This window comes from Mustela nivalis, assembly GCF_964662115.1.
Source record: "Mustela nivalis genome assembly, chromosome: 1".
Taxonomy (NCBI): Eukaryota; Metazoa; Chordata; class Mammalia; order Carnivora; family Mustelidae; genus Mustela; species Mustela nivalis.
In genome coordinates this window covers 45,101,942-45,119,732 of record NC_139020.1, presented here as the reverse complement: position 1 = coordinate 45,119,732, position 17,791 = coordinate 45,101,942, and the positions used below count along the sequence as shown (strand labels likewise).

The 17,791-nt window shown below is 38.1% G+C and overlaps 1 protein-coding gene across 2 annotated transcripts in view; it reads left to right on the top strand.

Moving 5' to 3' along the window:
- The window catches only part of GABRR3 (gamma-aminobutyric acid type A receptor subunit rho3), a 46,835-nt gene extending 37,887 nt beyond the window's left edge, over positions 1-8,948 (top strand). For both annotated transcript variants that reach the window (XM_082687132.1, XM_082687131.1), the window contains exons 10-11: positions 3,795-3,991; positions 8,140-8,948. In XM_082687132.1, the coding sequence (XP_082543258.1) occupies positions 3,795-3,991; positions 8,140-8,442 (500 nt within the window). In that variant the 3' untranslated portion in view covers positions 8,443-8,948. The remainder of the gene's footprint in view (positions 1-3,794; positions 3,992-8,139) is intronic.
- Positions 8,949-17,791: the final 8,843 nt, after the last annotated feature.

The following is a 17,791-nucleotide window of genomic DNA, read 5'->3' as shown; positions in this document are numbered from 1 at the left end:
TCCAGGCAGTGGACTCTGGCACCACCTTCGTGGGATAATGGTTGTGGTTTCTGGCCATAGATTGGTGGTGGTAGGATATCCAGCCTGCCTTCCTTTCTCTCACATTACTTAATATTTTCTTTCTACTTAGGCTTACATGGAAAGTGTTTTCACTCATTTAAAGGTGAATGTAGATTCCTATCCCTTCAAAAGAGCTGCCCACAACACAACTTCTGAAGGGATGAACTGACTCAGTAGTTCTACAAGTCATGCCTACATGCTTTATTATCATCACACCAGCCAATGAACCTCTCCTTCATATATGGCCCAAAATGGTCAATGAAACACAAAGAGGAGTAACTCTTGACAGAGCAAAGGGTTTTGTTGGGTCCTAGACGTGTCCTTAAGAGTTAATATAGTGAAACACTGTGGGCTAGGGGAGTTGAGTCGCATGTATCAGACTAAATATAGTGTCCTAACATTTTCCTGACCATGCCCAGAAATATCAGTAGGTAAGAAAATAATTTTCTAGTTCCAGCATAGAAACTTTATTTGACTAAATGGTCACTTTATATATTTAAAGTGCCTTTACTAGGATATTAACTTAAATGGATTTGAAAGGAATACATTTTGTTAAGATCAATGTATCTCTAAGGAGTGGCTCAAGATGTAACTGTGTTTAATTAGTAGCTGTAATACTCCTGACTCAAATTCTTTTGAGTTAAGAATTTATGGATCAGCTTTCCCATCCTTTACTTGCAAACTCAAACAATCCCTCCTCCCCACTCTCAATTTTTTTTTTAATTGCTCATTTTAAACAGGGAAAATCTAAAATATTGGTTTCAAAAGAAATAAAGCTATGGTAAATTAGCTGCACTATGTATACTTTGAAGGAAAATGACTTATAGTTACTGCTCTCTGGCAAAAAAAAAAAAAAAAAAAAAAATAGATAATGCAGTTTCCTTTACTGGCTCCATAATCATCAATTTAAAATGCATGACAAGACCTGCCTGGCATATATACTCACATGTTTGTTCTAAATCCTTATTTTGTCCATTAAGCCCCATGTTACTGTCCATTGAAAAAAATCAAGTTCTATCTTAGAAGACCAGTAAGAAAAGACATTGAAAATTATTTGAACTAATAAGGAAAGCTACTGAATATGAAGCCAAGATTATTAAATAAAGCTTCCTTGCCTTTATTGAATGTTTACCCACCGCCTAGGTAAATTAGCCACACGGTGCAGAAAATAATGTGAACTGGGAGTGGGTAAGTAACTGGCCTGAGTTTTGTCAGGGGCAGGATCGAAACATTTCTGTTTGAATGTAGAACCATTGGACAGCTTTCTGTCCACCATTGGACAGCTTTCTAATAGCCTCACTTCCTCTCTACACCAAATCAAACAGAAAGATACATTAGTATTTTAACCCATCCCACATTCCAAGTTATGGTAGCTATTATTTTTGAACTAATAAGGAAAGCTACTGAATATGAATGTTAATGTAGGATTCAGTTTTAGCAGTAGTGTCTTGAAAAGAGTGAGACTTTTAGCTTTTTGAAAAACACAAGTACCTTCATGCTTCCTACATAATTGTACCCCATTTTGTTTTGTTTTTTTAAGATTTTATTCATTTATTTTTAGAGAGAGAGAGTATGAGCAGGGGTAGGGCGCAGAGGGAGAAGGAGAATATCTCAAGCAGACTCCACACTGAGTGCAAAGCCCAATGTGGGGTTTGATCTCATGATCTTGAGGTCATCACTTAAGCCAAAAACAAGAGTCAGACACTTAACTGACTGAGCCCCCCAGGCACCCCTTTACCCTCAGGTGTGTAGTGTCTTCTCTCAGAGATGCTTCATGTAAAGAGATTGGTTTATAACCCTTTTTTAAAAAGGTTTTATTTATCTTAGAGAAAGAGAGAATGAGAATGAGTAGGGAAAGGGGCAGAGGCATAAGGAGAGAATCTTAAGCAGACTGTACTGAGGGCAGAGCATGAGATGGGGCTCAATCCCACAACCCTGAGATCACGATCCCTGTGGACATTTGTTTACAGAGTGAGATGCTCAACCAACGGTTGAGGCACCCAGGTGCCCAGAGATTGGTCTATAAGATTAAAAACAAAAAGAGATTCCCTTTACAGATCTAGAATAAGAGGCAGCAGCTTTTCCTGTAAAAAGTATGGGTTCTGCATTCAAACAGAAATGTTCCAATCCTGCCCCTGACAAAACTCAGGCCAGTTACTTACCCACTCCCAGCTCACATTTTTTTTCTGCACCGTGTGGCTAATATTTACCTAGGCGGTGGATAAACATTCAATAAAGGCAAGGAAGCTTTATTTAATAATCTTGGCTTCAGCTACATGTACACCTGTAATGGGAATAAAAATTTCACATCCCCACGCTTATGTAGCAAGGACTGCAAACAGCATCCCCGATACACGGACTGTTGATATTACCGTTGTTGGGGAAGCCTGGGACTCAGTGAGACCATGGCCTGCATTCAATGGTATGAGCTAGAATGGCACTCGGGTGTCTTCTCCCGGAGTTCAAATCAGGGTGAAGGTGAGATCCCTGGGCCCTCCTGTGGTGACTGCCAAATTGCCATGTCTTTGGTCTGGATCATACAAACACAAAAACTTAATTTGAAATTGAATAGCTCTGTAGATTCGTCATTGTCTTTGATATGGGCTCCCTCAGAGGAGAACCTTGAAGAATTATTGTACAAAGGGTAGAAATGTGTTGGTGAAAGCTGTCCACATGCTGTGTCTGTACATTTAGGAGTAAATCACGGCGTTCTTCCTGCTGTTTGGGACTCTGTCTGTTGACATTAAAATGTCCTCACAACTTATAAAAATCATTAAGGACTCCATTTGCGCCTCCCTGGTGGGAAGTTAGGAAATAAAGCCATGCCAGCTAGTGTACATTTCAAATATTTACAATACTGTACTTTCTCTCTAGGCAGCACTCGCGCAGCAACCCTCTGAGAAATTAGTGCAGACACAGACTAGCCCTCCCCCAGGCCAGCATTTTATTAAGGAAATCTCAGAGTCAGTCTTTCTCCATTGTCCCCCCAGAACGCTGATCTCATCACCTCTGTAGCTTATGCCAGAGAATAAAAGAAAGGAAGGGAGAAAAGGAGGGGGAAAGGGAGAGGTATGGGGAGGGAAAGGGAGAGGAACTGGCCTTTCACAGGTTCACAGTAAGTGTTTACACTGAACTGAGTCTCCGCCAGCACACTTCCATTCCAAATCTCAATTGAAATATAGCTTCAGTAACAAAGGACAACATAATAGCAATACTGATGGCTCATAAGTATTCTATTCGAAAGAAAAATATGAAACATGACAAGATGACTCCCTGATGAATGAACGATAAAAGACTGACTCAAAGACAATTTCTTTAACAGGAAAAGTGTAAAATGATGGGAAAGGGTAATAGGAAATGTTTTAGAATTTGCTTCCCAGGAGATTTTTAAAATTGAACCCATTTTTATTTTTCTGGGTTGTTTTAAAGAGGCCCAACGGAGACAAAGGAATGCATCCTTAGAGATATGTATGAGCCTGTGAAGTCTTTCCAGGGAGGGAAGGAAACACTACGGACAGTTGGGGTAAGGGCAAGAAAAAGATGGAAAGACAAATCCAAGGAGAGCTTCTTGCTAAGGCTCATGGTGTATATGAGGGTAATGTGCAGAGATCCCCCCCCACCGCAACCTTGCTCACCAGATATTGTGGGCAAATACATCCACTGATATAAACCAGCACCAGATCCCAGAACGGAGTGGCTATGTCTCTGATCTTGTCGCTCCTCTCCAATGGCAGGAATCACGACAGTGCTGACCATGTCCACCATCATCTCTGGCATGAGCCCCTCCATGCCCCAGGTGTCCTACATCAAGGCCGTGGACGTGTACCTGTGGGTCAGCTCCCTGTTTGTGTTCCTGTCAGTCATTGAGTATGCAGCTGTGAACTACCTCACCACCATGGAAGAGCGGAAACATTCCAACAAGACAGGGAAGGTACTGCTTGGCTTTTGGAATGTGAAAAAGACTATCTTTACCGATAATCCTCTCCTGACAGGGTTGTAAGCCCTTTTATTAAGTCTCCACGCCTTGGCCAGATACAAGTTTACAGGATTTAATATTGAATCTTATTCTGTCTGTGCTGGCTGCTTTCCTCAGCATCCTTACTCAACTTTGCCAGGAGTTTTTTTGTGTGAGGAATTTCTCTCAGTGTGCCCTCTTCATTGACTCTGTCCTTTGAAAAGAAGTGTTGATGTGCAAACTATACCTTTCAAGTAGGTGATGACGATGATGGCAGTGATGAGAATAGCTACCATGTAATGTATTGATATCATACCAACCACCTACCATACAGTATGTCATTTAATTCTGAGTAACCCCCAGAGGTTATATCTTCCTATATCACCTTCATTTTACAGAGGGGGAATGGGAGCAGATAGGGAGTAACTTGGCCAAGGTCACACAGCGCAAGAGGAATCAGGATTTGTTTCTGGCTCTCTCTCACTCTAATGGCTGTGCTCTCAATCCCTAAATGATATATTTTTCTCCACAAAAGCTGGGATTTCTGTTTCTCTTCTTGTCACTTGGGGGAGTGGTAGAACATAAAAGAGAGGTTCTCCTCTCCACAGTATACTGGGAATAAAAGGTGTCTTTTGGGTTTTAAATGTCATCACGTGTTTCTTGAGCCATTGTTTAATAAATATGGATAGATTGACATCTACCTGCTTCATTTCACAAAAGACTGGGGCACAAGTTTGCTGTTATAATGAGAACTGATATAAGATATTGTACTTCAGAAACCTGATTGATCATATCAATTTGTTTGTAGTCTACACTTGAGACTATATGTGTGTGTGTGCATACACAAAGATATGCACATAATTTTAATGGAATATATTCACATTGGTTTAAGAAATTCTTATATGCACAGTTATACATGCCTAAAACATTATTTAATATTTGTTACACTTGTAGTGAGAGCATTTCTTATTTTCAGAGTGTTTTATAGCCTCTTTTCAAATTAAACCTTCATATCAGCTCCATGAGGTAGACCTAGAGATTAGTATCTCTATTTTTAAAATGAAGCAGCAGAGTTTTAGTGAAGGAAAGTGATTTGCCAAAAGATTCACAGCCAAGAGAGAAGCAATTGCAATTCAGATCTCCTGTAATGCTCCTTCATTCTTCTATTATATATCCTTTGAGTTAAAGCTGTAATAGGAGCTGATTTTGCTTTATTGCTGATGCTTCCATTTCTTTTGTTGACAACGTGTGAGTATGTGTTCCTGCCACATACATTTTCATGGTGACGGCTTGGCAGGTGTGAGGAAACCAGGAACTTTTAGATAAGTATGCAATAATGAAAGGGTGTATACACATCACCTGGGATTTGTTCAGATTTTTGTTCAGTAGGTCTGGGGTGTGGGATCAGGGAGTCTGCATTTCTAACGAGCCCCAACTGCTGTTGGTCCATTACACACACTGCGAATAGTCATAATTTGGATAATTCATGAAGTAAAAAGTGACAGAGAAAAAATGTGTGATGAGGAAAAGAATTTTGTTGCTCTTCTGTTTTGTTTTATGTGGGAAGTTGTTAACCTAAGTAAGAGGCACTGTAGTAATCCAGGCCCACCTCTCTCTAGTCTTTTGACTCCAAACTTGTCTACATCTCCCCACCCCCACCAGCCACAGAACATATGTGTTCACACTACTGAATTTCCTTTTTCATTAGTTAGGGTCGTACAAACTCTTCTTGTATACCACTAAGAAGAAAATCTTTTGAATTAATAAGCATCGTATGTTTTTGAAGATTTTTTTTTAATTGGGGTAAAATCCATATAATGTAGCAGTTGCTATCTTAACTGTTTGTAAGTAGTGTTAAGAATACTAACCTGGCTGTACAAGCAATCTCCAGAACTTCTTCATCTGACGAAACAAAAACACTATGCCATTACACAACTCCCCATTTCCCCCTTTTCCCCAGCCTCTGGAAACTACTAGGCAGTACCTTCCCTGTCTTTACAAGGTGAGTCCTGAATTGTCTAGCTTCACCAGTGACTAAAGGAATAAGTAGGTTTAGTACGGTGATGAAGTATTAGTGAGACCTCCTGCTCACATATCTAAGGCACTTCCTCCCCACTGCTTTGTCAACAACAAAGATGACATCATCCTCTCTATCTGTCTGGCCCCCACATCTTTCTCTCTCTAAAACTCAGGTATAGAGGAGAGAAGTGTCGCTGGTTATCTCCCAAAACTATAGACATGTCTTTCTACCCTGTGCCTCACCAAGACATCCTATCCCTTTAACCGTTTCTCATCTCAGACAGCCGGTTCCCACTATCCTTGTTAAAACTGCTGTTCTTTCAGAGCCTCTGCTCTGGGCACTAGTCACAAAAAGAACTTAGCATTTGTGTAGCATTTTATAGTTTGCAAAAGTTTCGTACCCATTTGTTATACCATTTACAACTGCCTTGTGAGATAAATAAGAGAGAAATGCCAACATTCTGAAAATTAAGAATGATGTTTAGGAGACAACCTAAAACACAGAGCTAGGAAGTAGTGGCGTTAGGTTTGGCATCACTTTTTCGGACTCCAAATCTTGTACTCTTTCATTTTGCCCCACAAATATAGGAATGGCAGGTCGGACACTTCTTTGAGATAATTGTGCCTTTAAAGGAGGTGGTTTCACTAGTGTGAAAAATTAAAGACCCATTCTAAAACTGTTTCTACTAGAACAACCAACTTACACATTTGTGGAAATTAGCACCTTACTGGTAAATTGTATACTCTGAGATTTAATCAATTATATAAGTGTTCTAAATTATCATAATGTCCAGTAGGATAAGCCAGCAGTGTTCTGGATGACTATAGTGAAACCACTGAAGAGACTGTATTAGTTATTCTATCCTCAGATCCAGAGTTCAAAGTATTATTAATGTTATTTCTGCTCTCTGAAGTTAGTTTTTGAGTCTTGATCCATTTTCATTTTACTATGAAAAGTTTTCTATGGCTAAAACAAAAAAAAAGGACAGCATAACTTGAGTATGGGTCTTTGGTTAGTTTACTGACTACAAAAAAATATTCTCTGTCTCTTGAATTCAGTAGAATATTGGGTTTTTAATTGCTATGAACCAAATACATGTTCTGGCAGAACTCACTCTGTAGCCTCCAATTTGAATTCCAAATAATTTCATCCAGTGGTAGCCTGTTTATATTTGTTTGTTTGTTAAATTCACTGTAGTTCAAGAAGTGATTCAATTTTCTCAGAAGGAAATTAGTAACAGCTGCTTTGTAGACACTGTTCTGTATCAGCAAGAACCAAGATCTCCTTCAAAGTAAAATTTAAAGAAAAATGGTAGTTCAGATTCAATCAGGCACTGGAGCCAGAAAGCACTGATAATTCTCTCATTCTATAAGCAGTTTCAAGTTGTTTAATTGGGCCATGATAGTATCATTTATAGGTACTTACCAGCAAAAATGGGAAGACTTGGCCAATTTGCATTTAAAAAGAGCAGCTAAAATAATTTCTGTCCCCTACTTCAAATTTAAGCATAAATGGATCACCAGATGATATTGTTCTGGTTTGGGGCAAAAAAAAAAAAAAAAAAAAAAAAAAAACCTACACTGACTGGGTGTATTGCTATGTTTTCTCTAAAGAGAAAAATATGTTGAAAAGCAAATCCAACTGGCTTATATTGCTCTTCTGATAAATCATATTCAATTTCAACTTAAACTTAGGGCAAATAATTCATACTACTCAGAAACAAAGGGAATAACTGAAACAGTATTCCTTTCTGGAGAAACATTTGAGTGTTCCAGTCTACCAGGCCAGAACTAAATTAGAAGACATTGACATTATAATTGTGAAACATTAATTTGTATAATGTTCAAATATCTCTATAGAGATAATAATAAACCTTGCTAAATCCTTATTAAAAACAAATCTCTATGATGATGTTTTCCATTTATTATTAAAATGACTTTTAGCCAGATACCAAAAACAAAACAAGAATTTTATTCTCTAAAATAAATAAAACGTTCTTAGCATTTCTTGGAACTATTTTAAAAATCTGATTGTTTAGACTTTTACTGTAATTCCTACATACAAAACCATATTCATGACTTACTAACAAAAGTCTTTTTGTCAGCCTTCTGGAATGTATAATATTGATAGAGTTCAAGCCATGGCCTTCGATGGTTGTTACCATGACTGCAAGACTGAAATGGACCAGACTTCCTTTTCTCTACACTCAGAAGAGGACTCCGTACAAGAAAGATCCACAGGCAGTCCCAGCACAAATTCATCTCAGATAAAGAGAAGGCAATCCTTAGGAGAGGATGTTGGTAGAATCACTCTGGAGAATAACCATGTCATCGACACATATTCAAGGATTTTTTTCCCCATTGTGTATATTATATTTAATTTGTTTTACTGGGGCATATATGTGTGAGGAGAAATTCCCAATATATGATACTTGTTTGGGAACAGATTATGTTAAAAACAACAACAGCAACAAACAACTCTTCACTATCAGTTTGACAGTACTAGACTAAACTGGGAGTCAGCCAGTCAAGTCTCCTGGATTACAAAAGATTTGAAAGTTGACTGATTTACATCCAGGCAAGAGTTTAAGGTCCCAGAAGAATTTGACTCCATATATAAGAGTCATAGGCATGCATATGACAGAAAAACAATTTCCATAAGGAAGGACTTTGTAACTACATCCCCTAGATCTTCCTTGCTATATAGATATATATTTGTATTTACCTGAGGAATAAAACTATGACAATCATTTGAGAAACATTTATTCCTTAGTGCTAGTCAAGTACCAGATTTCCTAACAGAGTTGAACCCTTGTAAGGAAAAACATGAGCATCAAGGCGGTTCTATGGGCACTCAAACAGCTGAGATGCTCATGAAGAACCTCCCTGTGCGTCTCCAACCAAGTCTTTTATCTCATTTCAGTATTATGTTTCATAGATTGTTGACTCCAAGAGCAGAAAATCTAAACTTTGCTCCTATCCTAATATTAAATTAATACATCAATCTTCAATAATAGGATCTTATATTTTGTAGTTGAGTTATAGTTTTATAGCTTTGGGGAGGCCTTTAATTAATTAGTTACTATATTCACCAAATATTTATTGACTTCCTATCTGTGCCAGGCACTTTATTAGATGTTATGTAGTTAAAAACAAAAAATACAAAATGACGTTTCTGCTGTCAGCCTATCAGCAATAGTGAACTGGTAGCTTTCATAAATAGTAAATGCACTAGCTGTAAAAGTAGAGGTTTATACACTATACTATCTGAGTTCTGAAAAGCAGATGCCAAAAGAAGGAAAAGAACATGCATGAAGGGTTGGACTCTCAATTTATAAGCAGCTAAAAATGCTTCCAGACATGACATTGAGTGAAAATTGAATGAAATTTATGTACCCTGCAGTAATCCCATAATAACTTTGGTTGAACCAAATAAATCAGGTCTAGTATGTATTAAATAAATGTATGTTAAGTAGAAAAACCTCCAATGATCAGCATTCATTTTGTAGACTGGGAGTGTGCATGCTTTTTTGTTAAGTATTTTGTGAAAAAATTCCATTTACAGATCAGCCCTCAGTAGGAAGTATGAAATAGTCCCCTTCCTATTTTGATTTCTGGCATTGAATTAAGGGAAATAAATTAAATGGTGTGTTACTTTCAGTGTATTGCCATTTATTTCTCCATAAAGTGAACCAAAATCATTTGAGTTATTTTGTGCTGAGTGAAGAAATAAGTAACTTCCTGGTTATTTACCAATAACATTGATTTTGGTTCTTTGCTGTGAATAGACATAAGGTACTAGAAAACTTATTTTCCTTTTCGGTGCAAAAGATTTTAAGGCAAATTCCATCTCTATCATAACTTCTCTAAGTATCTGGGATACATCATTCTATTGTTTTTTTCTTTTTTTTTTAAGATTTTTTTAAAAAAATTATGTATTTATCAGAGAGAAAGAGAGATAAGCAGGGCGAGCAGCAGGCAGAGGCAGAAGAAGCAGGCTCCCTGCTCCACAGGGAGCCTGATGTGAGGCTTGATCCCAGAACCCTGGGATCACGACCTGAGCCAAAGGCAGAGGCTTAACTGACTGAGCAACCCAGGTGCCCCCTCATTCTATTTTCTTTTTTTAATTTTTATTTATTTTTTTAAACTTCTTTTCAGTGTTCCAGAATTCATTGTTTATGCACCACATCATAATACCCACCACCGGGCTCATCCAACTTCCCATCCCCTGCCCCTCCAAAACCCTCAGTTTGTTTCTCAGAGTCCACAGTGTCTCATGGTTCATCTCCCCCTCCAATTTCCCCCAACTCACTTCTCATTCTATTTTCTTAACACAACTTCAGCAATTCTTTCAAAACTTTTCAAGGATTATATTTTTCTAAGAAACTGCCCCAAATTGAGCTAATATAATTTATTAAAACCCTTCTCCATATAATTGTAGATAGACCATAAATACATTTTAAAACTATTTATCTAATAGTTTGAAAGTTTGACTTAAAAGGAATAGTTAATTTTGTAGGATTATATTTTCAAAATATAGAACTGGTTAATATCCTGTGTGGTCCTATGAGAATGCATCGTTATTATTTGAGCAGAGCACTACAGTTGGGTTAATACTTCTGATTCTGACATACTCTGTATATAATTGATGTTAAAAAAAAAAAGACAAATCTATAAATGAACAGAACAAACCTACACTGTTCACTTCTAACTATCTGGTTCTTCAGTATGACTGTTTTTCTTCTACTTTGAACTATGCCATTCAGGATGTCTAAAGCTTCCCCTGCACATATTCTCTTCACAATTTCAAATCATATGGATCCCTGAATACATTTGGCAGTCTAGGCTAGAAGAATAGGTCTCCACCATACTACTCATACACTCGGTGTTCCTCCTGAGGAGCATTAATGCACAATTGTTAGCCATCAAACGTAGCTTTTGTTAATGTCTAGAAATGGTCTTTGCACTCTTTCATAATATCTAAAATATGTTTGCTGCTCAAGAGAATTATTAGCATTCAGAATGAGCCCCTGGGACTTTGGCCAGTTTTCATCTCCTTAAATCAGTGGTTTGTGAAGACTGTGAAGACAGAGCGGTTTCTGTGAACTTGATTTCTACCAGGGAGCACCAAGGCTTCTGGTTCTGTTATTACAGAAAGAATGAAATCACAGCTACCTGAGAAATGTATGAGTGACAGCATATAATAGTTACCTCATTTTGATTTTCGCTTCATTTACTGATCACAATCCAGAACAGATTGCATGTGATTGTTCAGTGAGAGATAAGCTTGGATAAAATGTGAGGATTTAAGAAAATAAGCTGCTTTCCAAGATTTAAGAAAAAGCCAGCCAGCTCTGTAAACTGCCTAAAAATAGAAATGGGGTATTTTATAGGGACTGCTCCGGAAAAATCTATGCAAAGATATATTTTTAACTTATTTTTTATTGTTTTCTGATTATAAAAAAATATAATTTCATTATAAAAATTAAAAATAGCAAATGGCAAAAAAAATCCGCTCAGAATAAATTAACATTTCAATACATATTCTTAGGGTTTTTCTATGACAACATACATTTTTTTAATGGAATCATTTTTTATACACTTGCATGTATTAATTTAAGCCCTTATATCATACCAAACACTCTGTTGGGCATACAGTAAAGGTGGACATTCCCTAACCCATTGAACTTACATTCTAATTGGAAATGTGTCTAACTTATGCAATTTGTAGCCAGATTTTCTTCTTTGGATCATAAGCAACATTTCTTTTAAATTATTTAAATTTTTTTCATAAACAACTTATGTTATTTTTTTCCTGCAAAATAATTTTTATATGCAGCACACCAGCCCACTGAATGAGTATACTATAGTTTATTTAACCCATCTCTTCTTGTGGAACATTTGCTTTATTTCCTACTGCCTGTGATTATAATGGGCTGCAATTAACAACATAAAGAATATTTAAAAGTAGGGGTGCCTGGGTGGCTCAAGTCAGTAGGTTCAGTGGTTAAGCATCTGTCTTTGGCTCAGGTCATGATCTCAGGGTCCTGGGGATCCAGCCCCATGTTGGGCTCCTTGGTCAGTGGGGCGTCTGCTTCTCCCTCTCCCCATCCCTCCCCTTCCTTTGTGCACTCTGTCTCTGTCTGAAATAAATAAATAAAATCTTATAAAAAAAGAATATTTCAAAGTAAAATTATTTTAGAAACAAATTCAATTTTTAACCATATCCAAATTTCAGTGTTTATTTCCTTTATAAGAATTCCTATGCCATTAGAATCTGCCATATCAGACTCGCTTACCTGTTTGTTTAAATGGGTATATATTCCATTTAGACATTGTATAAAACATCTATATTAAACCAGTCCTATTTATTGAAATTCTACTTTCTTCCATGACTGTGATTTCCATCACAAGCCCTTTTTGTAAGTAGGAAGTGAGATTGCAAATATTTGTGTATGAGTTGCTACATAATCATAATTTATGGTTACATTGCCTTAATCCTTGCAAGTGGATTAGGTTTCATGAATCAGGTCTATTATTTTGTATTGTGCCACTCATAATCCTGTTCCAGTTACTCACACCCACACATACAATTTTTTAACATGGAGATTAATTAGGAAAGGAATCATACCTAATTCTATAGTCATTACTAAAGTCAAAATTCCACTGAGATTATCAACACCCTCAAAGAAGAGAAAAAGGTGGTAAGGAAATTGCTATTTCAACCTCAATCCTATACCTGGTGCTGCTGTTACTTCTCGGCAGCATCTTAGGCAACACAGTCAATGTCACAGCCCATCTATCTCATTTGTGAAATGGAGCCACCTAATCGCTCTTTGTAAAACACTGCTTTGAATGAGCCAAACTGTAACATCCTGGTCATTTTTTTTTTCATTTTATTTTATTTCTTTTCAGTGTTCCAGCATTCGTTTTTTATGCACCTTACCCAGTGCTCCATGCAATACGTGCCCTCCATTAATACCCACCACCAGGCTCACCCAAACCCCTACCCCACTCCCCTCCAAAGCCCTCAGTTTGTTTCTCAGAGTCCACAGTCTCTCATAGTTTGTCTCCCCCTTCAATTTCCCCCAACTCACTTCTCTCCTTCTCCCCATGTCCTCGGTGTTATTCCTTGTGCTCCACAAGTAAGCAAAACCATATAATAATTGACTCTCACCTTGACTTATTTCAATCAGCATAATCTCTTCCGGTCCCATCCATCTGGATACAAAAGTTGGGTATTCATCCTTTCTGATGGAGGCATAATATTCCATTGTATGTATGGACCATATCTTCTTTATCCATTCATATGCTGAAGGGCATCTTGGTTCTTTCCACAGTTTGGCGACTGTGGCCATTGCTGCTATGAACATTCGGTTACAGTTTACCCCAAAGATACTGATGTAGTGAAAAAAAGGGCCACCTGGTTATTTTAAAATTATATCACTCTCCAACTGCAGTTTGACTTCCCTGAACTTGACAAAGAACTTGACATTTTGTTTTCTCTTGTGAAGAAACTGAAAGACAAAATGCGCTGGAAGGATATTTGTTAATGAGCAACATCTCAAGATAAAGGAAGGGAGCCCAGAAACTAAAAAAAAAAAAAAAAAAAAAAAAAAAAACACACACACACCAGAAAAACAAGGGAGTCTAATCCAGAGGTGGAGGTGGAAGTGGTCAAGGCAACCCTTAACTTAGAATATATGACAGCAGCACGGTCATTTCTCAGAAGATAAAATGGTGTGTGAGGGGGGGCGCAGATTTTTTGACTCTTGCTTCTTTCCAGGAACTCAGGGGCTTCAGAAAAAGTTCAACATTGTCACTTGTTTTTCCAATTCTAATCTACTGCTGAATCACAACATTTTTTGATCAATAATGGGGCCAACTGCGGAAAAGAGATTTCAGTCACTGAGAAAAATTACCATAGTTTTCTTTTCAATATATTGATACTTAATGTGATGTAGGAAACATTGAACTACATTTTGTTATCAATTAGGTCACTTGATGGATGAGCTATTATTTTTGGTCCCGGGATCGATACAGTTCATTATAGAAACTTATTTTCTACAAGAGTGCTCCAAAGGCTTTCTACAAAATTATGCAGCTAGTTGTTCACTCCTTGCCTTAGGCAAACAAAAGGAGATGAAGTTATAATATCATTAGCTAGTATTCTTAAACCTATTGGGAAGCAATAACAGTTTCTCAAGTTTGATAGATAAGCCCGAGTCCTTTATTAGGGACAGATAGGTTTTAATATTTCCAAGAAGACTAGCTACTGAACCAGGCCCCTTAGGAAACAAACTGGTTGCACACATTCATTTCTTCTCTTCTTTAGAGAACATTAATGCAGGTGTTTCAAGTGTTTTACACTTTTAAGAAGTGTTACGAACATAAACCTGCACATCAGATAAATTTTTAGAGCAATCACACCACCCCAGAATAACCTAAAAGGAGTTTTGTTAATTAGGTTGTAGTGTGGATGAAGTCATATTTAAATTTAATGCTGAATCATTGTGAAAGAAGCCTCAGAACCTGCTAAAGAGCTTTTAAATGAATATGCAGTTCAGGAACACAGTAAAGAAAGAGACGGTTTTGTGAAAATGAGCTCTAATAATTTAATGTGACTTACAAAGATAATGTGAATTTGAAGCAGGAGTGAAAAATAAGGCAAAAGAAAGAGAACGGTAGGAGCAAAAATGTGGTTGATTCATAAAATGAACTCAGAGTTCCATAGTGTGTATCTTAAGGGAAGATTTGGATTTGAAGGTAGAATTAATTATATTATATTATTTTGGATAATATCCTGGTCTAGATTAATGCAACCAGATGATTATTGCTCATTTGTACAAAAGATGGCATGTCTTTGGGCAATCAAAGTAATTAATTGCATGTTGGTCCCCAAGTAATCAATGTAATATGCCATCCTGACCGAAATAATCAAATTATTCAAGTTATTAGGATCATTTGATTCTCTCTTGACATTATCTTTTACCCCTTTTATGCAGTATATTTAGTGGTAGAATTTCTACTTGATTCTTGTGGATTAACCATTTATTATATGGCAGAACCCTGTTTTGTGTGAAATAATCTGAACTTGTTGGGGGTACAGATAGAATGACTTTATTTTTAATATACTTTATTGGCTATTACTTCTCTTCCCCTTGATGGCATCTCAGGTAGATCCCACAGCTTTTTGGATACTTTTGAGTTATTGATCAACCAGCCAATCAATCAGCAACCATATATAGACACACACACATGCATACATACATACATAACATTCACTTTGATGATGGAGATTCAAGTATAAAGTATAGATTGATTTAAGTGTGTCTTTACTTTTCTCACCTCAGTCTTAAATCCTGAACTGTGGAAATTGTCCTAGAAAAAGGAAAAATCTGCTCTAGTACATGCCTCTCTCCTACCCTCCTCCATTCCACCAGGTTCAGGGACAAGAGATGGATGGGGAGGATTAGGGAAAGAACTGGCAAAAGTCTTTTCAGTAACACGTGTTTTAGTTCTTTTGGTTGGTTGATATCCATTGGGTGGCAGGTAGGCCTGGTGTCATGGGCGTTAAACCAGTATCCTTACACAAGGCCTCACCCATGGGTTTAATGCTCACGGTTGCCATCTTGAATTTCTTAATAATGTAATCTTTGAATGCCTTTTGTAAGTGAAGTCTTTTGGAACAACGGCCCACGTACCAAGGCCCAGGATGTGCAGTTCTGCTTCTGGCCCTGTGGGATGGGTTCTGGACCTTGCTTTCCTGCTTCCCTCTTCCAGCCCCACTGGAGCCCCACGTTACCCCTGGCCCTGATGGGGACCTATATACCAATCCACACATCCCACAGTGCTTCCCTGACCTAGTTTGATGGTGCCATGCTGTGTTTAAAGAAGTCCTGGACTGGAGCAAGGCTCTCGCCCATCCCCTATGCAGGGATGGTATGAGCCCTAGCTAAGAGGCGACAATTTCTTGAGTTTGGCCGATCTTCTTTGGGTTGGGGCCCTGACCAGTACACCAGGAAGATTTATTTCCCCATCCCCGGCCTGGGCACAGCTGTATTGGTCCAGTGGCTAGCAGGAGAGGTTACTCGGAAGCCTGTCTGCCATGTGCTTCTGTGCGAATGTGGATGCTGAGTGCCACTACAGGGCCGTCCTATGCCTGTGAAGGGACGTACTCACCTTTCAAGTAGTCCTGTGTTTGCTAGAACATGAGATTGAATAGCAAAAAAAGCCCCAAAAAACAAAAAACAAAAAACAAAAAAATACCACCATTATAGTGAAGGGAGAATCTGCAAAGGAAATAAATCATTCTATATTTTAGTACCTTTAATGGCACTTCCCCTTGCCTTTGGAGCAAGGCATTTATGTTTTCATTTTTTACACAGCTCTGCCAATGACGTAGTCATTCCTGGTGGCGGGTCTTTAGAGGTCTACACACTGTGGTTCATTGACATTAATCCTGAGATCTCTGACTGACCTCATGTGATTTATACTCCTTTTCCATCCATGCCAAAGTTTATGCATCTATTTTTATAAGTAACAGGAGTCTATAATTTTCTTTTTTTAAGAGATATTTTCCTTTTCTATATTCAGAAGCAGTTTATGATGTAAAGTATATTTTTCTCTTCCTTGAAAGTTCAAAAAGATTCATTAGTAGTTCTGTCAGTTCCCAACTACCGCCACCTTAGAGATCAAGCAATTGGTCATTATTAGGTCATTATGATAAAATTTTTAAGGAAAGATAAGTTAATGAATGTGCCATTTCAGTGTGAGTTTCTCTCAACCATCTCTACATGCTGTGCTAGTGTCCCAGGAAACATTTTCAGTGGAAGCCTGTTTACTTTTTTTTTTTTTTTTAAGATTTTATCTTTGACAGATTTTATATTTGACAGAGAGATCACAAGTAGGCAGAGAGGCAGGCGGGGGGGTGGGGTGGGGAAGCATGCTCTCTGCTGAGCAGAGAGCCCAATGCAGGCCTCAATCCCAGGACCCTGGGATCATGACCTGAGCCGAAGGCAGTGGCTTAACCCACTTAACCCAGGTGCCCACCTGTTTACTTTTTAACAAAGCAATCCAAGAAGCATGAACGTAAAGGACCTGTGTGGGAGCATATCTTATTTTTATAAGAATCATGGACAAGGGCCATCTGGCTGGCACAGTGTGTTAAGCCTCTTCCTTCCACTTGGGTCATGATCCCGGGGTCTTGGGATAGAGCCCTGCGTCAGGTTCTCTGCTCAGCGGGGAGCCTGCTTCCTCCTCTCTCTCTGCCTGCTTCTCTACCGACTTGTGATCTCTGTCAAATAAATAAATAAATCTTAAAAAAAAAAAAAAAGAATCATGGAAGAGCTTGTTTCAGGGTTTATGGGTAACATATTTAGTGACAAAACTCTGAGGAAAACAGTCACTGGTCCAAACCCAGGGTGTACTTTATTTATTTACTTTTTAAACTTTTTTTAAAAAGATTTTATTTGAGAAAGAGAGAGAGAGCACAAAAAGGGGGAGGAGCAGAGGGAGAGGAAGAAGCAGACTCCCGACTGAGCAGGGAGCCCAGTGCCAGGTTGGATCCCAGGACTCAAGATCATGACCTGAGCCAAAGGCAGAAGCTTCATCAGCTGAGCCATCCAGGCGTTCCCCAAGGGTGTATTTTAATCTGCAGGTGCTTGGCTATTGAAAAAGGGAGGTCTGAAGTATCATTTATTTAAAAAGTTAAGCAGCCTATCACTGACTTTCCTGTAGATGTAGGCTGTAAAAGAA